The following is a 27,111-nucleotide window of genomic DNA, read 5'->3' on the forward strand; positions in this document are numbered from 1 at the left end:
GATCTGACTCAATTAGCAGCTGAGTAAAAAAACGTGTGAAGATGTGCCAGGTTGGACTGGGGGGCAACAAGGCTCTGACTGCAAATGTCAGCTTTAAAATATACACATATATATAAATATATATGCTTACAAACAAATTTCTGTCAAAATGTATGCTGCTGTTGCTGTTGGTTTACAAAGCTTTCATTCTTCTGCCATGGGGTTTCAATCAGGACCTTCAATATGTCAATTGTTTGTCAATTTTGATCAGTCATGTCAACTATGGCGGCCCATATTGGCGGCCTACTGCATTGGATTTTTGACGAAAGGCTATCGAAATTCGTACCGCAGGTCCTGAGGCGGAACCAGCTCGCCAGATGCGTTCAAGGCACTTTTTAAAGTAGAAATTTAAAGTGAAACCTTAAAAATACCAATAAGCAACTCGTTTGTCGAATAAAAATGAAATGATAGATAAAATGAAGTATGATTAATGCATATTACACTTTTTCTTTTCGCTTTTCTAGGGTTGGCAGAGAAGACTTTGCTGGGCTTGACAGCCCACCACTGTTCTGTAGTTTTCAACTCTTGGATCTGAAGGCGTCTTTTGAACAGACATGCCTGGTACTCAATTAAACATTTCCAAATGTTCAATAAGTGAGACAGAACGTATCTATCGATGTGTTTCCAACAAAATGCAATGATTCATCACGTGAATGAATATGTTTTGATGTAAACTTGCATCTCTGGCTGTATGTTTGGGGTCACTGTCCTGCTGAAAGATGAATCACCGACCCAGGCTCAGCTTTTTACAACCTCTAACAGGTTTTCTTCCAGGACTCTTGCATATTTTGCTCCATTAATTTCCCCATCAGTTTGGACCAATCTCCAAAACAAACAAACAAAAAAAAAAACGTGGCCTTCTACTTTCTTGGTTCTGACTTGTTTTTGAAAACTTTCATCACTTTTTAGCTGAATCTGCGTGTTTGGACAATTACTCCTTCTGGTTTTGGACGGACTGCTGCAACAAATCTTTTATTTTTTTTTTCAACTGGGGGAGCTGATTGGTATCTTCAAAGCTCAACTATTACAGAGATTTAAAGAAAAGCAGCAAAAGCAAATGAGGTAGATTAGCTGCTGTTAAATATTGTCAAGCTGTTAGCATGTAATGAAACTGTCGTACAGAAACGGTGTCTTCAGTCAGAGGCTTCTTCAGATTTGTTGCAAGACTGACTGCTACCAAAGATCTGCCGATAGTATCAGAATCCACGACTCCTTGAAGATACTTGGATACTGTGAGTTACAACTAAATTTTATTTCCCTTTGGGACAAAGTAGCTTTTGCTTATACCTGAATTCCTTGTTGAAAGAAATGTTGGTGGTGAAAAGTCTCTGGTTATTTTGATACTTTTTCCACCCTAAAAGCTTGTTTTCTTAGAGTAAAAATAAAGAAATGTAAAGTTTTGCTTTTTAAAAGTTCTTTAATGGTTCAGTTGGATTTGGAAGCATTAGGGCAGTATGGTCAGCAGCCATACAAAACCAAAAAGAAACCAACTAATCAATGTAGACTGGAAAGGAAAATAAAATACAAGGCGACAAAATAAAAAGAACAAAAACAATTAAGCAACATCCGGTCACAGTAAGAAGATACACAATCCTGCCTTCAACTTAACAGCATGCTGAAAATCAAAACAGGGAGATTTTAAGTTCAATGAGGATCTCTTTCTCTCTCCTCTCTCACACACACACACACACACCCCCACCCCCACCCCCACCCCCACACACACAACTTGATCCAAGGCTGCAGTCCAGCCCTGATGGGTACAATGTACAGTAAGACACCTTAGAAAAAAAAAATGCATAGAGACAAATAAAGAATGTTTTATAATAAAGTAAACATAAAATACAGACAGACCTGTTGGCTGTTTACATTGCGATGATTCTTGGAAACATTCAGTCTGAACTTGAACTTACCGCCAACAACAACAAAAACAACAACAAAAAAACATTTCTAAGAAGCTGATAGCTTCCACAAATACCAACAATGTACAAACAATGGTCATTGTGACAAGGCTGAATAAACATGAGAAACCACAAAGCAGACATGCTTGGCTTTAAAACATCTTAAACCTAAATTAAATAAATCAGCATGTTGTTAAGAAATATGCCTGTTGAGACACAAATATTCTTTTTTTTTTTTTTCAAAGTCCAGCTGCATCAATTAAAGATTTAACTTGTTTTCTTTTTTTTTTTGTAAATGACAAATAAAAACACATTTACAACCATACTTTTCACCCCGCAGTGAATCAAACAAATAATCTTTGTCCTAGATATTAAAACGTTTTTCTTATTTTCTATTTTTAAAAACAAATATCCCGCTGATAATAGTGCAACAGATACAGTACAGTTAAAAAAAAAAAAAGAAGAAAAAAATAGCACACAGTTGTAATGTTTGGCGTTATGGGTTTGATTACAGGTAGTTAAAAGTTAGAGTTTGTGTGAATTTAGTGTAAAAGAGTCGCTGCTTGCTGGTTAAATTAATTCCTGATTTAGTGAAAACAATATTATCAATTCAGGAAACAATAAATTACACCCAAAGCTTGTTTGTTTTTTTTTATTAAATTGGCACATGGAATTCATTCTTCCTAGTTTCCAGCTAAACGTACAATAAAAAAAAAAACTATCATATTATAGTTTTACTCGTCACAATGAGTGAAAAAAAACAAAACAAGCAGAGAGGATGTTTACACCTGTGTTTCATGTTTGATTCGATAACGTCTGGTAGTGTCTGTAATTTCTGATCAATCGCTCATGATTAAAAATAAACACTGACAAGAATAAAGAAAGCAGCAGAAAGATGAATAATAAATGGGGCCTCATGCACAACATATCCAGATTTAAACAAAGACCTTCAGGCGTTTCTCCTTCATAAATAGCGTCGATTGATCCAGGACTAAACTAAACATGAACGATTGATACTCGCACTCTGCTCTACCGGCCTGTCGATACCTTGTCAGAAATCCTACGGTTCATACCATGATTCAGTAAAGCGTCACTGTTTTTCTTCTTTGCAGCTTCCAATTAGAAAACGAACGAGATCCAGCTGCGCCCGTCGCAGAGCACGGCTGAAGCCGACCAAAGCGGCAGACGGGGGTCGGGGGTCGATGCGTCGCTAAATGAGTTTATCTGAGTCCTGCAACCAAAATGTGAGCCTCATAATCAGGCCACAGTCCGGTGTGGATAGTTGATTAAATTTAAAACCATCCAAGCGAAAGCAGAAAATGTCTTCAAACACTGATGCGGTCATATGCAGCTGTTTTTGAGTAGTTACTCTTAAAATTAATGTTTTCACACCAGCTTCTTCTTATGAGTGACCGAATGAGATGAAGAAGTGGTAAATACTAAAGCTGGACTCCACCGGGGAGACTTTCTACCGGATCCTGAGACACGGTTGTAACTTTAAATCTGCTGAGAGTTTTTTTTTTTTTTTTTTTACAAAACGAGGCCCCTCGTTAACAAAACAACGCACAACAGCTAAAACCCGAAACTAACGGCAGGGCTTTTAAAAGCAGAAATACTTGCCAACCGTCTCCTCTAACACGATTATCACTTCTCTTCGCTTCGGGTCAGCTGTCGAAAAGGTCCGCCTCGGTGACCGCAGCAGACGTGACGCTGCCCGACACCTCGACGCTGACGGAACCTAACAAAAATCAACCCTCGATGCCACCACAGAAAATGAAAAGAAAACCAAAACCGACAATTACCCAATTTGTGAGTGTGTTCACAGATTGCCTTATTGCCAAGGCCACGGCCCACAGTGACCCGCTCGAGTGCATCCCAGGTGCCGTCAGTAGGTGAGGAAGGGGCAGGATGTAGGAGGCGAACGCCGCGTCTCCTCCTCCTCCTCCTCTGCCTCCTGCAGGCGCCCCTCTTCTCCTGAGCTCATCGGTGTGTGTGTTTGTTTGTGGAGTTGGATGTTGTTGTGAATCATGCACAGGGCGGGACAGTGGGTGGGTTTGTTTGGGAAGAGGTGGAGAGAGGCCTGGGTCACTGTCGTCGGTCTTCTGTCTCTGACCGTGAGAACGCCATCACCACGTCCTCTGCACCTGGGATACGGAAAAAAAAAAAAAGAAAGAAAGAAAATGAAACGTGTTCAGAGAAAACGGGTAAAGCATTTAAAGGAGATTGGAGAGTTTCCTTTTGTAATAAGAGATAAATGATTCAGAGAGGAAGTGATTCCATCTCATTTCCCAGTGTGTCAATCAGAGACTTTGACCTTCAAAGCCGAGTGTGAGACAAATGAAATGCAACAGACCTTCTACTTTAAAACGAGCATCAGTAAAATGCAATGACTGGTGCAGTTTCATCATATATTCATCTTCTTCTTGTTTAAGCTGCAGTATTTTAGATTTTATTTGGCTTAAAGCTGCAGTATGTAGCGTTTCTTTAAAAGAAAAAGAAGTAAAAAAAAAGAAAATTGGTTAAAAGAGCCGTGACAGTATAGACAGACATAATCTGTGAAAAGATCAATCTCCTCCACCCTTTTCCTTGTCTTCTATTGCCATGTGAAGATATGCACAGCTCTCAGTCAAAAACAACCAATCACAGTCAGGAGGAGTGTCTTAGCGCTGTCAATCACTCATGTACTCCTGGTGCTAATGGTGGAGAAACAATATTCTGTTACAGGAAAACTGTTTATCTGCCGTCATCGGTGGCTATGCTAACTAACCTGAGCATTCATGACATGCCGTTCTAGCTGCAGTAAAATGAAAATGTGTCAGATATTCTAAATGAATCATATATGCATATACTTTAGAAGCCTCTCTCAGGTACTCACTGAAAATCACTAATACTTGAGACCTGATCTACTGTCCTGGTAACTGCCTATTTTAGTAGTTCTAACACAATTAGTACTCAAATTAGAAACAGTCTAATATCTAAGGTTGTGCTTATTTTTGCTCTTGAAGGTTTAGCCAATCAATGTCGAGGAAAATGAGTGGGGCGTCTGGACTGTGCTAAGTGTTAAGTAGCATTGCATCTGAACATTTCAGCTTCCAAAGCTGCATTCTCTTTTAAACATTTTAGATATGTTTTACAAAAACATACATGAATAGGCAAATTTTCCATGAATCATTTAAAGTTATGGTGCACAAAAACACTGTAGTCCTTCAAACATGGACGTTGTGGGCCAAAAATATTTATTTGATTAAATAAAACAGCCCTACAACTCCGAAAATACCAGTGAAAACTAAAGCCTGTCTACTCTTTAGAAGGTATGTGTCATTGCCAACAAAAAATGGTATTTTTAAGGGTATAAATAATTTTCTTTTTCATTTAAAACAATTTTGTTTCAAAGAGAGCCTTTCATATTGCCGATCAGAAATAAACTTGAAAGAACATTTTAAATCTAAATCTGCCAGAGGTGTTTAACAACATTCACTAACGATCAGTTCTCCTCATTCGGTTATAGACTGGTTATCCTGTAAATTATGTAGTAGAGAAGACAGTAGAAAATAAGTGGGAGACAGAACACAGAGGGAACAGAGTGATTGTACAACATTTTGTAACATTATATGAAGAAGCTCAAGCGTTTTTTTTTTCTTTTCTTTTTCCATTCTGACACCCACGGCTCAAACACCAACTCTAGTTCGACACGTGAAACGTGGGTTCTTATGAATCCGGTCGGCTGCGACCGGTGAAGCTGGAGGAAACATCCCACTGTGAACGTCGGCTTGGTGGACGCAGGTAAACTCTTCCCTTGCCAGATACACCTGCAGCGTAAAGCTGCTCGGTCGTCTTGACGGGGACGTGGCGACGCTCTGAGTGGGCTGCTGACAGCAGAATCCTGATAACCTCCAGATCTGAAGCTTCACTGCCATTCAATCTCCTCCACTGAGGCGGCCTGAGGCGTGAGGCTGCCTGATACTAAAATCAACCGATATTATCACCATTAAGCATCATTTAGAGTCGACTCGCAAACATGACATGCTTGTATTTCTTCCCTGTTCCTTTTGTGTTATCGTAGATTATAATTACAGCCTCTTATGTGATTTATGTCAAATACACAATAAAACCTGTCTGCTGGCTTTTATTTAGAAACAAGCGATTCAGTAGTAGTTTGTCAAATTATTAAACTATTTATATGGCGTACAGCAGAACTGTTTAAGCAGCTTTCGTCTTTTAAATACCAGGATTTAAAAGACACAACATTAAATTAAATGTGCAGCTGTTCCTTCATATCACAATCAAATAATAGTCAATTTCAGCTCTTCTTAAATTTTCCGCAGGACAGTAATTTTTTTTAATAACATGCTATTGAAGAAAATATCTCAATCCACTATTTATAAAATTATTTTGGTTACATAAAACTAGAAATAAAAGGGAGGTTCTTTAAAAAAAATGAAACATTTCCAGTAGCAGATAATTTTCAGAAATTAAAAGTCACATTTTGAACAGTTTTACTGAGGGCAAAAATTGCTCTTTGGAGTGTAAAGTTTGTAGACCCTTATTCTAGACATTAACTCAGGAGAAATGAGTGGTTTAAAAATTCTTTGAAAACAGAAAAGAAAACTGTTTTGATGCTTTTACCACCTGGCTCAGTATCTGAATAAAAAGTACACAGATATTATGTGGTTCTGGTCATTAAAAGGAATAAAATGAAGGAGAAATCATGCTTTGAGTGCGATAGTCTACTGTCACCACCATCCTGTGCTGTAAAAACACACCTTACAGTCTCAAGCATGTTTAACACCAAGATCAACACCTTTTCAAAAGGCTAGGAAGCCGTTCTGACAGCAACCATTTTTTTTGCTTAAAAACCCCCACTTTCACCGCAGCTTTGAGGAGTGCCTGTTAGGTTTAATCATTAGAGATATGAAAGTAGGCCAAGAGACTGTGAGCCTCGATCCTCTCTTTGACACAAAGAGAGGATCATCTTCATTAGACATAACAGATCCTACAAACAAGTTTGTGTTTGACCTGGGTATCGCTTTCAGAGAACATTTATCCTAGGATACATTCAGTACATTTTAGAACAACAGCAAGGTTAAATCTATAGGGAGAGGATGTCTTTTTCTCTTTTGACTGGGAACGATGCAGGTAAATAAAGGAGGAACAGACAGAATCTACAAGACTAGACTAGTTTTGTGTGTTATTGTGCGTCAAATTGTTTTCTTTTGAAAGACTTTAATCTGGAACAATTCAAAATGGAGATAATTTTGCACCTGGACACATCTGTCACCTTCACTGCTGCACAACTAAAAACAGCTCCGACAAGGTCATGCTGCAGCACAGCTACCAATATTAGGCCAAGGAAAGGAGGAAGGACTGAAGGACGCAAGGACAGAAAGGAAAGAGGGAATGGAGGTACGACACAAAGAAGCAAGTTAGGATAAACAGTAGGGAGGACAGAAGAAGGGAAGGAAAAGGAACATTATAAAGAAAGAAAAGAAAGGATAGAAGAAGAGAGGAACTATGGAAGAAACCAAGAAAGGATGGATACAAGGAAGGGAATATAGAGGGATAAACAAAAGGAAGGGCACAAAAAGTATAGACATTAAATAATGGGAAAGGGCATAAAGCCTGGAAAACCAGAACTTTTCCTGAATCCTTATTTTCTTTTTCCAACCTTCTCCAGTCCTGAAAAATACAGAAACCAAGTTCCAGTTGCCGTAGGAACGCTGTAGATTGACGGAAATAAGCACCGTCTGAATTGTATGGTGTTTGTGTGAAAGATTTCTCCTCCCCGTAACAGACAGTTCAGGCCAAGGGCACAAAGCGACGCGAGCCAGAAACCAACAGATATTCTCTCAAAATACTCCCAGAGGCCGAGCTAAATCTGAACACAGCGCCTGAGAGTCATGTTCGGACCTCGCCCTGATACCAACACGCGCTCTCAGAGAACACACACAGCAACAAGCTCTAGCCGACGAGATGGAAACGTCAGGTCCCTCAACGCTGTTGCCTAGCAGCAGATAAGAATCGGGCCGCGCCGGAGCCGCTGCGCACGAGCGGGCGGCTTTTGGTGAGCTTTGATGCAGCTCTGCTTCCAGCCGTTCTCTCGCCTTCCCATCTGCCTCAGGCTGAACCGCTCCTTACCTCCGCCCCCCAGACAGAGGTGAACACAAAGACCTGCGAGGGTCGATTTGCTCAAAAAAAAGAAGAAAAAATAGCAGCACTATGTCTTTACCTGATATGTCCTCTACAAATCCCTCTGTAGAAGAAAACAAATGACCCAGAGTAATTATAGGAATCATTATTTTGATTGGGCAAATTTCTATCAGCATCTAGAGCTGAACAGTCTTGTTCACTAAACCACATATTTAAAAAGAAATACAGCTAAAGAATTTAAATTCTTAAATTTCCTATTAAGAAAAATTATCTAAAAGAGCAAAGAGTGGATCATTTTTACCGATATCCCTGCTTCAGGGTAGCATCATCAGGAACAACCTGAACACGCAGTTCTCCTCTACACTTCTGAGGCAGCATAAATCAATATTTAGCTTGCTTGAAATTAAAAAAAAAAAGCAACATGAAAGCTTCGGCGAAACCTCTGAGGAGACGAAATCTTTTATTAAGCTCAAAGGGAGCCTGTTTGAAGTGAGAGGAATGAAGCGCTTTCTGTCCGTCTTTCTAGATGGAAAAAAAAAAGCAGAGAAACGTCTGGATTGATGGCTCTGGTGTTGCAGTGGTGCAGCACCAACAACATTTAAGGTCACAATCTGTGCAGGGTCGGCTGAGGGGATAAAGGCGCCGAGAACAGCGGCGTTGGAAAGACTGTAGGGGCGGGTTATGTGAGGTTCAACACTCCATTTCCAAAGGTTTGGGCTGAAAATAAATAATCGATTATTGAAAAAAATTGTAAACTAATTTAGTAATCAATTAATTGTTAGCTGGAGTAACAAACTCAGAAAAAAAAGGCCAAAAAGTTTGAAAAAAAAAGTGTTTGAATGAACACAAAGCAGTAATTAAGCCAAAACTGTAAACAATATATATATACATTTTACATTTAAGATGAAAATCCTCCTTTGTCTCCAGTTTTAGCTTCATTTTTATTTAATTCACTAAATACTTCATGTAACAACTAAGATATCATGAACGAAGAGGAGCAGAGAAGCATAAGTATAAACTTTTAATCTGTGTCCCCTGGTTTAAAGTCTGTATAATGGTAAAAATATAAATAAAAAAATCCTATTTTTGCTAACAGAATTGCTAAAGAAGTCAAACAGAATGGCCTGAACTTTTCAAATGTTGCTGTAGAAGTATTTTTTAAGCTACAGATGCATCCTTTGGCAATTGTTTTCTCAAGTAAGTGCAAATTTCAGATGTTAGAAAGCGGTTGAGGTGTGTAATCCTACAGAATACAACAACAACAACAACAAAAAATCCACAAATTCCCATAACATAAACTGCACACACAACTAATTTTAGATCTTAGATGTGTCTAATTCAGTAATTTTTAGTAAAGGAAAACATTTCATCTCTCTGAATGGTAATTGTTTCAGAAGACGCCTTGAAATGATTTTTGCCATGATTTTGCATAACTATTAAATTTAACCTGCCAAATTTCAGATCTTTTATTTAAGCCATTTAAAGGTTACATAGTTAATTCAACATATTTATTGTATGACTGCATTAGTGTTCATTTTCATCTTCAACTGAAATTATTAAATTAAGTGAAACCCCCACACATGAAATCATCTTGCGCTAAAGATTTAGCTGTGTAGTCTGACAACAATTAGCATTCTCTCAGTTTATAGAGCAACTACAAATCCCTGAAGGAAACTCTGGTTTCCATGGATAACTGAGGTTTCTCTGGCAACTTTTCCTCGCCTCTCATTCGCCGAAGCCCTCCACTGGAGGCAACTGGTTTCCTTAAGAGAGAAACCAGTGGCCTCGTTCTGTAATACAACACAGATTCTACCAACTGTTGCCTTTGTGTGTTTAAATGAAATGTAAATACCGCAAAGCCGTAATTAAAACGGTTAATTAAGAGCACCAGCAGCCAGATTACAAAGGAAACGCAGTCACCACTGCGTAACAGAATTTCTGTTTCTTTGTGTCTTAATCCACTTAAAAAAAACAAAACAACACAGTCACATGAGTCAAGAATAAACTAATTTACACTAAAACAAGCCTCACTTAATGGGTTCATGCTCTTCCCAACATAATAACAGTGTTCATACAAAGACTACGGGGTCCTGCAAGGCCAAAGCAATAAGAATTCAGAACAAGACAGCTGAATAAAGAAAATCTCAGTGCCGGCGCCTTAGCAGATAAATCCTCCTTGGCTTTAATTAAAATCTGCAAAACAATTTTTTCCCCTCACTTTTTGCATTTATGCTAATGAGCCAATTAAAATAATCCAAGATGCAAATGAAGTGACCCATAAACAGAATGACAGCTGACTTTTAATCAGTGAGGGAATGACTGATTGGAACGGGGGAGAAATTAAATTTCTGCACAGATTAAGAAAATACAAGCAAATACTCTCATCACATTTTCCTCAATTGTAAATTTTAATCAATCACCAGATTATTCCTGGGACTCCTTGACTGTGCTGATAAGAGGGGATCCTGTCTCAACACGTTCATATTTTTCTTTAACTTTGCATCTCACTGCTGTGAACTAAAAGAAGCTGCAGCTCCTCAGACCTGACAGGGACCAACATGAACCAGTTCAGATCTATTAATCAATATTAAAACTGTTAACTGATCTTCTATATCAACTAATGTTATCAGTGGAAGTGTAATGTATCAGAATAACCTATTTTATAACCTTTAAAGATCTAAAACAATTGCATTTTAGTTTATTTTTATAGGATAATAATGTTGCCATTCACTGCATCCGAAAAAAGAACAAAAAAAATCCCTGAGATAAATTGGAAAGTTAAAAGAAACAAAAAACAATTGAAATGAGTGAAAATCATACAAAACTGGAATTGAAAATAATCCTTTTGCTACTGATTTAGATCAACTTGAAATAACAATAAAAAAAAATTACAATATTAAATCCTGCTGAAATGAAGTAATAGATACAGCAACATATCCATGTATCATTCAAATTAAATGTATTTATTAATTGTGTTTTGAGTCTGGGTTGCAATTTATTGCAGTTTTCTCGTTTCAAATAACATTGTTTCCGTAATTTGCAGTTTTTCCACTTCTTGTAAATACTATAGTTTTTTCTTCTCCAAATGACTTTACTCAGCTGCACATCACTATTAATCTGACTATGCCCCAATTTTTTTTTAAACTTGACAGTATCATCTTTCTTGTGTTGTAAATTTACCCGTACAGCACAGTCTTATTCCTATTTCTATATTGTTGGACTTTTGTGTGAATATGAGTGCTCCCACTTACCTTAAGTTCTTGCTGTGACACCCGATTGACAACAAAGCATGTTTCTATTCTACTGTACCAAAAATAGGCAGCTGGGAAACTGATATACTCTGTAGCGGTTTAACACACAACTGCAAAGTGTTAAAATAATCAAACATGAGCTGAGCTTCTCGTCTAAATGTTCCCTTAAACATTTTTTCTGAGATAATCCTGGCAGACAGATGTGGTAAGTTTCACGAAGTGCCTTCAGCAGCTTAAAATAAATTCATGTCTGACATTCAAGCATCACAATGTGCTCCTATGTGAAACCGTAAACCTTCTGTTCATCACCACCCAGCTGGAAAGACTCATCTTTGAAAAGACGTTTTAAACCTTGACAAACTTCGTCACTGCAGCAGATAATTTATCCACCATCATTGTTTTGACGTGGTTAGGTTGCTCACAGAGAGTGAGGTGAAAATAGAACATTATTTTTGCTTTATAACAAACAATATTGGTGCTGACAAATGTGATATAAACTGTTTTGTTACTATAAAGCAATGTCTCATCTCTTTTCTTCAGCTGTAGCATCTGATTCCTTAATTATATACACCAGCTTGGTCAGTCGGATCAGCGACATTATGAATTACCTTAAAAGTACTGTGAAGATTATCTGCTTTTTAAATTAAATACGGATTTCATTAAAATTAGCTGATTAACCGTCACTCACTTCAGCAACAGATGCTTGTGCTGTTACTGTAACAATGCAAAAACAAAAGAGTCCGAATGAAAGAAGTTAGAGATGTGCAACAGCCTTGCCCTCATTGCTTTTCATTTTGTTTATGGAGTAGCTAAAATCTCTCCTTAAAGTTTTAAGGAGAGGTCGAAGTTCACTTGGGGGGTGAACTGCAGCTGCTCACTCCCCAAAACGACGGCCATTAATCCCATCGGAATGAGAAACGGAGAGTTCAAGCATCTCAGGTAAAAAACAACAAACAATTTCACGTCAAAACTATCAGCCTATTTTAACACCAAACAGTTTTGTGTACAACACTGGACAACATCTGGCCGCTCTAACAGCCTTGTTATTTTCAGACAGACCACTGATGCACCATGAGAAACAAAACACCCTGCTGCTGGACTGAAGCAGAAGCATATTGATGGAGCAGCTGCTGCATATGACAACATGAACCAACACCAGAAACTAAAACCAGGACAGAATGGTTCGTTCCATCTAACGTTTAAACTCATCAGTAAAATACATTTTAAAGTTCATCATATTATTATTATTAGAAAGTGTAAATGGAAGAAACAAGGTTGCCAGACATTAAATATCAAATCCCATCAAACACACTCAGACTTGCCAACACACACCGAAACACCTCGTCCTTTGTGCAGCCTTGATTATTTAGAAACGGATTACCTCTCCAGCGTGTGTGTAATACCTAATCACAATACCTCGGACCAGTTCTGGACTGTGAATAATTCATGGGCGCACGAAGGACATTCAGTGCATCTGTTCTCTAACGTACGAAGAACAGAGCATCTTTCACGTCTTCCATCACTCCATAACTTATAAGAGATGATCCCATTGTATTGACAAAGCAGAGACGGCAGAACGTCTGTGAACTTATCACTGATGAGGCTTTTATAGATGCTATAAACCTCCTTAAATGGTGCCATGCTTCATGTTCTGCTGGTTAATGAACAAACGTGAGGCTGTAATGAAACCTGCACAGTCTTAACTGCATCTCGTATAGGAGTATAAAAAAAGAGAAATTATCTCCACTTCTCTCTGGTAGTGATTTTATCGTTACAGAGAAAGGACACAGGGAAGGACACCGACCTAACACTTTAAGACGTTGTAGGCAATTTTCTGTTTCCAACGCCCCCTGAAGGTGTGAACGTCATGAACAGGAAAGCAGGACCTGAGACACAGCAGGCCGCTGCCTAATACATGATTACTGGACTGGAAATCCAGCAGAACAAAAATATCTACACTTCTCTGCTGGATGACTGCAGTACCGCTGCACTTACACTGTTGCTTTAATGCAGCGCCATCTTGTGGTTTAACCTCAAGCAACCAGAGGGTGGGAGAAAAAGATCAACAGCGCACTCTAGTGGACTCCTCTGAAAAAGAATGAATGTTCACGAAGCAAAACGGCAGACCGGAGTGCTGATTTGGTTTACAGAGTAAAATACTTTCTGATAGCGAAAGAGAGAAATGACAGCGACGAGCGTTTCGCTCTTGCTGAGGGTGAGTCACTTGTTTCCAGCGATGCGCACCGTTTGTTGGGTGAGTAATCTCAAAGCTTGGTGGGCGGCTGGATGGTTCCCATGCACAGTCAGGGAACGCGATTGGTCTGCTGAGCTGTGCACTCTTTGAGAATGAGGTGTGTAGAGGGATTTTCTCTTGTTTTTAGATTAACCAGAGCAGCAGCTCTGCAGCATGTCAGAGTGGCAATGTTTGGATTACACCGCAGGGGGAAAAAATCCCAAAACATAAACATTTGAAAAGAAAAAAACCTTCTAACACAATTATTATTGACTTTATGAAGTGTGTGTGTGTTCCAGCCTTACCCTGGTCTATATTGTGCTGTGGTAGCTGGCTCATCTGACTGTGAACCACTCCTGCGTAACTCCGGAGAAAAGCTTCTTCGCTCTGTGTAAGCTGAGAAAGAGTAAACAGAGCAGCTTTATGAAGCCTAAAACAAGAACAAGCAGGCAGAAACTCTGATCCCACTGACCTGCATCCTGCTGCTTTGCTCAATAATAATAATAATTCTATAACAATTCTGGAAACCAATTTTCTCAAGGAAATTATTTTGCTCTCCCACTTTCTTCACATTTCATAGTCAGAAACATTTGCATGTATTTTCACTCTGCAGTCATATTTCTTTGTGTCACTGAGTTAAAGAGGTTTCTGTTGGTGTATGCTGGAAATACAGCATCCGTAAGTATTCAAATCTATAGAGTCTTTTCACATTTTGTCACATTACAACCACACATTTCAGTGCATTTCAATAACATTTATTGTGTTGACCAAAGACAAAATGAGACAATTACGATCACAACCAGTCAAATCTTTTGCCACTTTCAATTGGTCATTTTTCAAGATTTTCCAGTATTTAACTTCATCCATCTTTCCTTTAACTCTAACCAGCTTCCACAGCATATACAAATATCATGGTGCTGCCACCACCGTGTCCCATCATGGGATGGTGTTAGGGTGCTGTGCCAGTTGTAGTTTTCATCAAACAAAGTGTTTTGCTTGTAGGAGACGAAACGCTTCCTCCAGGCGTTTACCATGAGGCTTTCTTTGAACAGTGATTTTCTTGCTGCTCGTCTTCCATAACGACCAGATTTATGGCATGTATAATTTATATTTCTAATGTCCACAGACTTTGCCACCCGAACTGTAGGTTTCTGCAGCTCCTCCAGAGTTGACATCAAATGTTTTAGCTGCATTTCTGAATTATGCTACCCTTACCTGGTCATGTCTTTGTAGGTTTTTTCACTATCCTCTTTGTTTTCATATGATGCATAATGATGGATGGCTTGAACAAGATTCTGACAGACTCATAACTTGGCAAACAGTTTTATAACCTAACAGCTTTAAGCTTCTCTACATTTTTCTTCCTGACCTGTCTGCCGTGTTCATTGGTCTCTGTGATGCTTTTTGTTCTCTAACAAAGATCTGAAGCCTTCACAGAACATCTGGATTTATACTGAGATTAAATTAAATGTAGCTAGACCTTTAGGTGACTTCTCCAAATGCACATCACACTTTCTAGATTTTTACTGGTAAATAACTTAAAAAATGATTTATCATTTTCCTTCCACACTAGTTTTTGTTTGTCAAATGTAAAATCCCCACAAGTTTGTGAATATAATGCGACAAAAGTAAAGAAAACGCTATGAATACTTAATGAGATACTATATGAGAGTATATGGCAGAGGAATAGAAGCCCATTTGTTCTTATCCTACACCTAAAATGTGAAAACCAGCCTGCTGTTCCGGTCACCATACTTACATTTGAACCCATTTTCTTAAGCATGAGCAGGACCCGCACTTTATGCTGGATGTACATGTCTTCAGGAGACTTCCCCGGCGCCTCCTCGCGGTTCATCCCCTCTGCTCCTGTGGCTCTGGTGACACAAAACCCAGCAGCATTAACACAAATACTGCAACACATCCAATGTACATTAATGGTGCGAGTTAAAAATATGACGTTGTGGGGGTTTTTCCAGCCACAAAGTCAGACTACCGTTAGATAAGATTAGATGAGATCACAACTTTCGGCTACTGTTCATTTGCTGTAGATGATATTTTAGGTCTGGCGGTTCTAGCTCACCTTTCTCAATTTTTTTTTAAACACGTTCTGCGTTAAATTCTGATTTATAGGGGCTGGACAACAAATTATTTAAAAAATAGCCAAAGTACACACATGGATGCATAAACCGGAGTGTGACCACATGAAAGCCTCTGCATACATCCCGTCTGACCTCTTTGAACGGACTCTTATCTTTTAGTACAGTCACAGTGCAGTGCAGGTTAGGCGCCTCACCACTTCATTAATATTGCGAGGTAGTTTTCGCACAGATCTCACTTCTGCCTCTGACCTATTTTCACAGCCAGTCTGCAGAGATGCAGAATATAGGAAAAAAGGAGTGGAGAAAAAAAAAAAAACAGAGGGAGGAGGTGAAAGCAGGCGATAAAAAGGAGCTGCCAAATCTAATGTGGGTGATAAAAAAGGGAGAAGTTATGCTGTGATCGCGTGTACGCATCAAGGTCGGTTGATGTCGCATTGAATCTCACAATGCACCAACAATGAGCGCTGCTGGATATCCAGCTTAAATCTGCTAATTGAAAAACCAAATAAATAAACCCATTAAATACAAAAATGATGTAGAAAGAGAGCACATCACTATGCATGTCAGGATTTTCTCTCCCCAAAAAATATCTTGTATAAAAAGCCTGAGCAAACCACAGAAAATGATGATAGTTCTGGCAATTTATTTTGGCCTCTTATCTGAACAAAGGGCCGCTAACGCATGCTGACAGGTCGTTTGATGTTGGGTTATATTTAATTGAGGAGCCGGCTGATCAGCCCTCTTTTCCAGAACCCACCAGAGAGAGGAAGAGTGGGGGTCCTGCTGGACACTTAGTTGTCAAAGTGAGGCAGTGAAATCACCCAGATCAGAGCAGCGGGAGCTCATGCTACTAGCTACAACATCTGTAACTGGAGAAATCAACAGAGTCGCTTATTCGCCTCAACCTTGAGGCTGATCACGTTTTTTTATTTGGAGAGCTGCTGAAGACTCAAAGACAGACAGACAAAAAGATGGAGAGCTCTCTGGCGTCAGTTTAGCTGCTCAGGAAACCTCCAGGGGATTGGTGGCGGTGGGTTGGGGTTGGGGGTGGAGATGAAGGGAGGATGCTGGCGGCTCATGTAGGGAGGGAGGCTGGTGGCGGCAGCGTCTTTAGATCAGCCTCCGTGACGCTTTTGATCACGTCTCTGAGCTTCAGACGAATTGGAGAGCTCGTATGCCGAGCAAAGAGATTTGCAGCAAGGAGACGGAGTGAAACTCAGGAGCATCAATACGTCTTCCTCAGAGGTTCGAATCAAACGGTCACTCCAAATAACGGGACAAAAGATGAGCGGAGACTGTGGTTACTCGGCCAAAGGAGCCGTCTTGAGATAAGATCTTTAGACAGGTGATTTTACAACACCCACCACATTTATTGACTTCTTCTAAAAACTCTTAAATCATATTTAGATTTTATTGTAGTGGTACAACTTGGAATTAGAATGGGATAAAAAAAAAATCTGCAGTAGGAAATAATAGTTTTAAGAAAAATTAGTTGTGTTACACTTACTGGCACATTTGAACAATTCCTATAAAATAAATGCAACTAAAGCCTTTCCTAATTAGACATCACTTTTTTAGGATGATCAGTTTGAATGCTCCCCATCTGACACCCAGTCAGTCATTGCAACATTCACCTAAAATGTTGAAGACTACACATTTTTCATGTGTTGTGCAACATTTCAAATGATTATGGTAAAAATCTGCCCCTTTTTGATAAAAACTATCTGATGTTTTGAGAAACACAAAAACTGCCTGGGATTGTTATTTTAGATGTTTGAACAGATTTTCACAGGTTTTTTGTTTTACAGTTCAAGCTATGGTTAAATGTATCTATGGGGTAATTCAGCAGTAAAGTTTACAGCGATTCAACTCCTGTGATAATGGAGAAGTTTAACTTTTACAGCAATGTTGGTTTTTGGGCAGCTTTGACTGTGTGCAGTGACAGACTGATGAATGTTAATACTTCTTATCGTCACAACAGTTTGACTCCATGTTGTCAATCTTGTGGAATGTTTCAGGTGCAAACAAAGTGCTGTCTAGTTGACAAAAGCAGTTCGTACAAAGTATTTTAGTTTGATTTAATAAAAATAAGTAGATATTTCTTAACATGGATGTTTTCCTACTGAATATATAGGAAAAAAGTCTGGATTTGAAATGTTTCTGTTATACTGTGCTGCTGCAATAATAAGCTACATTTAAGGCTTTTCACACATCTTTACCAAGGATACCAACAGATATTTATAATAAATATTTTCCTGTCTTAACAATGATTTCTATGAGTTTGTTCGAACCCGGGAGCACTTCATTCCAAAATCACTTGCAGTATAAATAAACATTGATTTTATGACAAGGCTTTACAAATCCATGGAGGTTTGCTTTTGAAGCTTGAAAATCCATATTTAGCATCATATCCACGCAGGACTCTGCTTTGAGTGCTTCAGGTTTTATTTTTAACCAACCCTAAAAGTGTCACCCTTTCACAGCAATACACAAAAACGTGTGTATTGCTTGTAGCCTTGTAAATAAAACAAGGGCCACAAAAGCACAATATGAGAATGTTGGCTCAAAAATAAAAGTACTGCACGATTGTAGAGACGTGTCATCAGAAACGTGATGAGTACCGCAAACACAAAAAAGACAAAAAATCTGCCTCTTTCCCTGATGTGACGGAGAATAAACTCCGCTCCAAGTTTTTAAAATTTTTATTTATACATTACATCTTATTCTGAGCTACAGATGAAAATGAGCAGATGACTGGCATCATTTGCTCATCTATTGAAAGAAGCACTCTCTTTAGAAATATTTTCCTCCAAATAAATAAGCCTGATTTATTTTTACTTAAACCATTTCTTTCAATCTTGGACCCGACTGTCCCTAATTGAGGATATAAGTGGGTAACATTTTATTTAAGCCTCTTACAATAAGCATCTAATCATTCAATTACATGATAAACTAAAATGAGCTTGATCATTTTCATTCTGATAATTAACATTATTTAAAGGGCAATTTTGCTTGCAGAGACATTATAATCCATTTTATTTATGATTCCAGTTGTAAGTAGTTTTTATTTATGTTTTATTTATTGGTTTTTGGTTGCTATGTTTTATTTGGGATATTTAAAATATCTTCCAGTTAGATGTTAAGTGTGCTCTACAAAAGGTTTATTTATTTAAGACCAATAAATAATTACAATGATAATCAATAATGATAATAAAATTATCATTAAGGTAATGATATTGGAAACAGTCTCAAAAACAACATTAATGGGACCATTTATCATCCAACAAAATTTATTAGGAGTGACAGGCTTACTCCTAAAGGGTATTAATGATAAAACTTAAAAGAATTATGTAGCTTTATGTGTTGATATTGCATTACCCTGTCATTTGTTGTTAGTCTTAACTTTGGCTGTCATGCGACCATAATTAATACTTGTCACACATATCAGTATGACAAGATACTGTATGTGTCACACATAACAGATATGTGTGACAATATCTGTCACACATTTATAACAGATTATGATTTCTTGGTTAACATCCATTTGTCCCTACAAATAAATATTTGCCTTTGTTAATGCCATGTTGTCTCTTTGCATTAAATGTGATATTAGTTACTGACTTTAATTCTTAATATTAGTCATAAACATTTGTGAAGAGTCCATGATCATGACAAGTGTTAGGTCAAGGCTATAGCAGAGCCGTGTCAATATTATGCCCTGCCCTTCAAATAAAGTTGATTTTATGACTGCAAAATAAGAAACTTCATTACAAAATTGACAAAGACTGTAATTATGATCTAAACAGACCTATCAAATCTATAGTGAATAATTATTTACATGCACATATAAAAATCTGGAACATACAAACTGAGAGGTGTGCAAATTTAAAATAATTGCAGATTTACCATTTTAATCAGAGTAGATAAGCTACTTTGTACAAGTTTAAGAGCAACATTTAAACCCAAACCACAGGCCGTGTAGCCTTCCAGGAGCTTGGTACTATATTTCATGTCTTCCAACCCTTCAAGTACCCAATCAGGATCCTGTCAGATTCCTTTGTGTGTTCCTGAGGTTAGCATGTAGCGGTGGGCTGGCTCTGCATTAATCCCTCGAGGGACACTCAGTCTGCCTCGACTCAAACCGGGTAATATTCCAGACATAATCAAAGGCTTTCTTTAATGCTGATCCAGGTCTAATCCCCCTGAGACACACCCCTCCTTGCTTTCTCTGTACCAGCGCTGGGCTCTTGTTAAGAGTTGTGATGTTTATATTAATCAGTTAGGATATCAGGGGCTGCTAAACCAGGCTAAGAATTGTAATAATACAATTCTTTTAATCTAATCTTAATCTTCAGGGATGTAACAATTATGATTTCGTCTTAAAAATGACACATTTTTTAGCAATTTACTTCATATTTAAATGACAAACCTTTTCAATTTTCCTTCCTCACTATAATGAATGTCAAAATTTGACGATGTAGAGCACAGATTTGTTTCTTAAAAGGAAAATGTCCTGATTCTATGGGTACTACGGGAGTTAGACTGTTGTATTGTTCATTTTGACGTAAGTACACAGAGCAATTTAACTACACATGCATGTTAATGTCCCAAGAGTGGACCTCGCTAACTTTTAATTAAAGATCCTTCTCCTACATGCTAAATATAGCCTACCTTGGCTCAAAGTTTTGCAACAGGCTGCAAGCATTTCTAAATCCATTACACAATATTTGCAGTAGGCCAGGTTTACTGAAAAAATATATACATACATGTAAAATTAGGCATAATATGTTCCATCAAATCCAGACATCTCCAGGTTGGATGAGTAGAGTTTAATTTCAAATTAGATGAGGTTGAAGAGATTTGTGATATTGCATATATATGCCATTGAACACCGAATCTAGCACATCAGGTGTTGATGATCTGAGTCCGCATATGAATCCAAAGTGTTACCAAAGACCGGGTTTCCCCCAGTGTATTATAAGCCTGGTGGGCCACCAGGCTTTACTTGTGCCCCCGCCAGGCTAAACATTGCTTATTTATTTTAGTCTTTTTAAAATATTTGAATTTCTTAAAGTGTTATAGTTGTTGTTCAGGTGTTAATCTTCCAATCTTTCAATAACACATGATTATTAAGTGATATTTTCAAATTTCCTGTCAACTTTAAACGGTTTTTTTTTTTTAACTCAAAAGCATGACGAGCTGCTGGCCCGTCATTCGGGGATGAATGACTGCCCTGACACCCAACTCAAGGCTTAGCAAGTCTTCTGGCAGAAACCTTGAAAGAAGTGAACCTTTGCTTTCTTTTATTGTTGGCTAAACAACTGCTGTCAGCGCAACTACTAGTCATTAGACACTTTTGTACCTTTACAGTTTTGATCTGTTGTTTTTCTGTCTTTACAGCCACATATACTCGTACTGACGATTCAAAACCACAACCGCCTGAAGCACATGGGTCCAGTCTTCGAAAGTGGCCAAAAATAATGACATAAAATCCAATTACCGAGTTTTGGACAAAATGTTATATTTGTGATCTTTTGGAGACAGATTCAAAATTAAATAATACATTTTGTTATTTGCACAGCCCTACTTTAAACAATAGCTAATTGAGCTACAACTCTGGTAATGTGCAGCAACATGTGGGGGTGAGGGCAGGACTGTGTGAGGAGATGTATGCAAACAAAATCCTGCTCACTTTGAGATTTTTCCAGCAAAAAAATTATAAAGGACTTTAAACCAAAGTAACTCCATGAAAGAAGCTTAGAGCGGTTCTGAAACTGTAGCTTTTTAAAACCTCACTGTTTTGATATGGATACCCGGACCATACCAAGTTAAAAGCCTAAACGCAATCAGAGAAGTTATACAGAGGTGGCGTTCAACATTGATAAGAGACTGGAGAAAATAGCATTCCCAATTGTCTTTGCCTCCTTTGATTTTCTCCTAAACATCTTACTGACAGTAAAAGTAGAAAACTTTGAATCATTCTAACTTCAGCAGTATTTCTGTTTATGGGGCTCTGATTTATGAACAGTGTAGCCAAAAGGGCTTTTTACTGTTAAAGCAAAAAGATAAAATATTTTATGCGAGTCATCCTTAATCATAACTTTGAAAACTTTTCACAGTATAGATGTGCCGTTTAGAACAATTACTGGCTGCTTTAACAGCATCACATGATTTTTGGTTCTCCTTATTTGAAGAACGTCCAGTAATGGTAACCAAACAATCAAATGGTGCATCCATTACCAAAAGTATCAATTGTCATTTCTAAAAAGGGACAAAGATCATTTCTCAAAATCATTTCAGATTCCAGACACGCCACAAAGTGCAACTAGGGTACACATTATGCAACGTGATATGCTCACACATTTACAGGAGGTCAAGAAGGCCAGAGCCCGTCGGAGAGCATAGAAACAGTCGCACCCACCCCAGTTCGTTGCATGATGCTCGGACGACGCGAAACGTCCGGTTTACAAATCACATTCCTACAGCAAGCATGAGTCCTGCAATATGACTCGAACAGTTTGATGGCTTGAACAGATAGGAAAAACTGAGAGCAAAAAATAACCTGAATTCAATCATGAGCTGCTCCAACGTCCTGAGCAAATGTGTGAGAAACATTAGTAGGCCATGAGGCTGGTGTGGCTGCCAGCTGATCAGCCTGCCCTGGTTCTGCAGAGCAGCTGTGCCACTGCAGGTACACCCACACACACACACACACGCCCCCACACCCTGACAAACACACACACACTCTACCAACATCTTGTCATATCTTGCTCACTTTTCAGTCAATGGTTTTATTAATAAAAACATTTTAACATGTAAAATCAGTCAATACAGTTTTAACAGCAAGCCACGTTGATACTAATTTGTGTCATAAGCCTGTTTCTTTCACACTATTAAATCTAATTTAAGCCAATTTGTTCTTATGGAGACCTTCATTTGTGAAAAAAAAATTCTTTTTATTATTTTTAATGAACTTAAAGAATCATTTGAATCAAAGAATAGCTTAAAATTCTGGCTGCCACAGATCACAATCAACGAGTCAATCAGTAATTCTCTCAAACTCACCTGTTTTTGTGCAAAGCACACCTGCCTACAGAATCGATTCTTAATCATTTCTGGAGCAATATTTGGAAAAAATAAAAAAAATGGCAGACGGATATACGTAGATAGATAAATGATAGAGAGATAGACAGTGACAGGCAGAAAGACATAAGAGTTGTACTGCAGATTTTCCACGCCATTTTCTTTTTCCTAACTGATCCAGAGCTGGAAAAATTATTTTATCAAATGTCATACTACTCCAGGCTACAGGAACAGTGAAACACACCATAATGGATTTGAAATCTTCAAATGAATTAAAGATGCCCCCCTGTTCAGGTCCGTCTTAAATTCACCAGTGAAGATCTGAATGATTAATTTTGGGAGAACGTCTTGTGGACAGAAGGGAACGCATTTGAGCTCTTCTACATTCACCGGACCCGATCATAATCCCCACAGTCAGGCATGGAGATTGAAACTCTATGCTTTGGAGCTGTTTTTTCCGTTAAGGGTGGAGAAAGACTTAATTGCTTTTAGGGGCGTCTGGACAACATGTGCCGCAAAATCTCTGACAAGGATCTTCACCTCTAAATACAGGCAGTGTTGATGCAATCAGCTGTTCATGAACGAACACAGAAATTAGAGGAAAAAAACTGGCACAGTCATTGTCTTTATTAACTAATAAGTATGCAAATATATTAGAAGACTCTTCATTGAATAATACATATTTAAAATGTTACTGCTAATTTAAAATATGAGCTATCTAGGTCTAAACACATGACAAAAATATTTCCCTGAAGCACATATTTGTATTTGCCAACACAACATAAAATTTAAGGGAGGAAACATTTGGATTTCTTACATCAATTACTTTAGAGCAATGAATTGCTTATCCCTCTTCCAAAAAACCCAAAAAAATTATTATAATAATCTCCAGAGACTAAGAGTGGGTGACATGGAATGAGAATTTTATCACAATATTTTGTAGCATTAATGTGAAACGAATAAAGATGGTGATAAATAAAGTAATTTTATGGCACAGAATTTATAGTGCCACAAACACAAATACTGCCCTTGAAAAACGTTCCTATTTAAATTAGGCTTTTTTAGGATGCAATTTACCTTGAAAAAGTGTGATTTGTATATATCACTAAACTCCACAATAACAGCATTTAACCATATTTTAGTGATATTTATTGATGCTCTAGTAGAATAAACAGTGAAGGAAATAGTAAAAATAACCCATAAAACTGTCAGGTTTTGTTTAACTTTAACATCATCAATTGGAATTTATCAATACAATGACGAATCAAAATTCTTATCATGACAATAAATAATTAATAAATGATACGATAAATGCCCATCCCTACTCTAGACCCAAGCACTCATTCATTCTTTGATTAAATTCTCATCTGAACATTCACATCAAGTCAAGACAACACAAGTCATGCCCAGGTAGTAAATCATAAACCTGGCACTAGACACACACACACACACACTTCCTGGAGGTCAAACCAGTTTTGGTCCTCCAACACCGAGAGCGTGCCAAGCAGACACCAGAGGCTAGAAAAGGTCCGACAAGGACCTGCTGGTTGTATCGCAGGCATCTCTGCTCATGCAGTGGCCTTACAACAATAGTGACAGTATTTGGGACAATGGTGATGAACTAGATTGTGAAAACATCAGTGATAAGTGGGTCATGTTTTGTCGTCGTCATGTGATGCGTGAACTCAAATAATTTGGCAGAACTCAACAAACTTGAACAGATAAGTTGACAGATGCCTAAGATGAAGATACCATTTCCGTACTTACTCAGACCCCGAAAATAGCTAATGCTTAATTAAAATCTAGACTATTTCCATACATTTTCAGACTCCATTGAAACCCTGTGGAAAAAAAAAAAAGAACATCTCATCTGGTCTATGATCACAGAGCATCTATTCTCACTCCTCAGGGTCCCTCAAAGGACCTGAAACAGAAGCTGCTGCCTTAAGCTGGTCCCTTGGGGATGCAGCAGCACGATTTTCAAAAGCGCCAGCATCAAAGCAAGGCAGAAAATTCTGATTACAAACAGCTATATATATGTTCTATGTTCTGAGAACAATTTAATGCAAGTGGCTGTGAATAAGAGACGAGGAAACAAGGATATCTGGAAATGAGAAAAGGGGTAAAAAAAATATGAGTGACTGATTAAAATTATTCAAAAGATTTATAAGTGATTTTGTGAAAACATCAAGTGTGAGATGATGACACGCTGGATCTGGGTAGCAAGACCAGGACCAAAAACGGAGCAAGTGATTGCGGAGATTAACCAGCCGTTCCCCTTCCGGTGTGGGCTGCATGCAGGCAGCTGATGATGACCCCTCAGGGAGTATAAGGAGGCAAGTGGTCCTAATCTTTCCGCAAAAATCTAAACAGCTAAGAGAATGTGCAAACTAAGAGAGGCTTAACATGCTGTGGTACACGACCAAGTGTGCCAGTTGCCAGGGGGATTCTGTGTGTTTGCCCATGACCAAGGCCTGACACCTGCTGGCTGCAGCACTCATCAATGTCCTGCTGCCAACAGGGAGCCAGCTTTGCCACTAAAAGGGCTGTCAGATACTGGGGAGTGGGGGTGCAGCAGACACTCTAAAAGGCAGGGCAGCACAATGGATCTGTGGCTGCATTAAAAATAGAAAACCTCTTAAAAAGGGTGTATTTGTGGCACTAACTTAAGGGTAAAAAAACCCATTAAATATTAAGTTGTATCTACAATATCATGGTTGTCTTGTCGATATCTGTTATAACGTGTAGGAATTCATAATATATACTGCAGTTACTGTCAATTGAAATCTAATATAATTTAGAGAAAATGTACTTTCTATTAATATTTGTGGACAGAAAATGAAAAGTCACAGCTTCAGGAAGCCTAAATTGCTCCTTTAGCATATTAGTACTGCTCAGAAATCATGTTGCGGGACGTAGACAGTTTTAAACTGTAGCTCTATTAGCAAGCAGCAAACCTTTCAGCGATATCCCCCCGAACCGCTTCAGAGCTATAGCCATTGTTGCAACGCATATAAGCATGAGTCCTAACCAGTTATAAGTCCTCTGTGTTTTAATATGAACTGACATTTTAATTGGAGGGAACCAAAGCCGAGCCGCAGAGCTAACCAACCAAGCTAGCTCGCCTAGCATGCCACAGACAAAAGCCTGAATGAAGTTCCAGCGGAGGGAAACAGCATCCAGGTGCCGCCGCTACACGTCCGAGCACCGCGGTTCAAACTAGGAAAAAAATAACCCTATTGACAAACTAATACCCGTCAAGTAAACGACAGCTCACCCCTCCTGGTCCAGCTTTACTTTCTTGTGTGATCTGTTTGAATGGGGTGTTGTTGTATTAGCAGGGCGTCCTTTTCCGGGGTCACATCCCTCCAGTCGGCAGAGCTACGGCGGACTGAATCAACCAGCAGAGACCGCGGCTGGAGCTACAGTACCGCTGCATGCCGCAGGGGGCGCTCACGATCAAGCTGAGGATATTATTAATTTTGAATTAAACTTTTCCCCATTATTACAATCATTTGTTTATGGTTTTTATTCCTTCATTTCTTTTTTATTTAAACAGAGATGGGCAGTAACTAGCTACATTTATTCAAGTGGAAAAGAAAAAGAACAATTTTAAGAGCTACATTTTACTTTTTAGTATAAAGTATCGCTACTTGCATTACATTTCTGGATACTCCACCCACTGTGAGTGACTTCACTAAAATGAAAAACAAACATGTTTCACCAGACACGCACCAAATAGGCTGTGAAAAATACGAGACGTCACAAAAACTTTTTTTTTTTTTAATTAATGTTTGTTTTTTTTTATCTGCTGAGCCTGATGTACCAAAAGAGCAAGCACTAAATTGTCGCTGGAAGCATTTTAACTTGTTCTACTATACATTGCCTAGTGGAAGTGATAGCTGAATAAGTTTTAGATTGGAAAAGTATATTTAGAATACCTAATTTGTTATTTTATAATTATGTAGTTTATTTGTATTAATATTTTTAGTTTTTAAAATAGTAGAATTTGCACAAAACTATATTCTTTGCCTAAAGCATGACATAATAAAAAAAATACAAAGTTAGTGCTAGCTCTTTTACCAAATATTTTTTTTACTCTTACTGGAGTAATTTCTTGGATGACTGCTTTTTACTTTTATTTCAGTAAAAATGTGTTACAAGCATTGCTGCTCTTACAATTTTTGGGTTAATTCAAAAGATGCTTCAACAATATAGTGTACAACTAGCTTATTTAAACTTTCTTTTAACATTGACCTTGCACCATACGTATGCTTTTTTCACATGAAAAATACAAGATATACTTAGCAAAGGAGAAAAAAAAAGTTTAAAAAATTAGAGAGCTTTCAAAATGATTAGCT

The 27,111-nt window shown here is 38.2% G+C and overlaps 1 protein-coding gene across 1 annotated transcript; it reads right to left on the reverse strand.

Moving 5' to 3' along the window:
• Nucleotides 1–1,436: 1,436 nt before the first annotated feature.
• LOC116726012 (beta-catenin-interacting protein 1) lies at nucleotides 1,437–26,168 on the reverse strand. Its single transcript, XM_032572470.1, has 4 exons — nucleotides 26,028–26,168; nucleotides 15,328–15,442; nucleotides 13,874–13,964; nucleotides 1,437–4,081 (listed from the first exon to the last, which is right to left on the reverse strand). The coding sequence occupies exons 2-4, from the start codon at nucleotides 15,421–15,423 to the stop codon at nucleotides 4,023–4,025; spliced, it is 246 nt and encodes an 81-aa protein (XP_032428361.1). The 5' UTR covers nucleotides 15,424–15,442; nucleotides 26,028–26,168; the 3' UTR covers nucleotides 1,437–4,022.
• Nucleotides 26,169–27,111: the final 943 nt, after the last annotated feature.

Source organism: Xiphophorus hellerii, chromosome 1 (genome assembly GCF_003331165.1).
Source record: "Xiphophorus hellerii strain 12219 chromosome 1, Xiphophorus_hellerii-4.1, whole genome shotgun sequence".
Taxonomy (NCBI): domain Eukaryota; kingdom Metazoa; phylum Chordata; class Actinopteri; order Cyprinodontiformes; family Poeciliidae; genus Xiphophorus; species Xiphophorus hellerii.

Bases quoted from the DNA above. Each gene is read 5' to 3' on its own strand.
- LOC116726012 (XM_032572470.1), bottom strand. From the start codon at position 15,423: ATGAACCGCGAGGAGGCGCCGGGGAAGTCTCCTGAAGACATGTACATC. The intron at 13,965-15,327 runs GTAAGTATGGTG...ACTCTTTCTCAG, and splicing joins TTAAGAAAATGGGTTCAAAT to CTTACACAGAGCGAAGAAGC. The intron at 4,082-13,873 runs GTAAGGCTGGAA...TCCGTATCCCAG, and splicing joins ACAGCACAATATAGACCAGG to GTGCAGAGGACGTGGTGATG.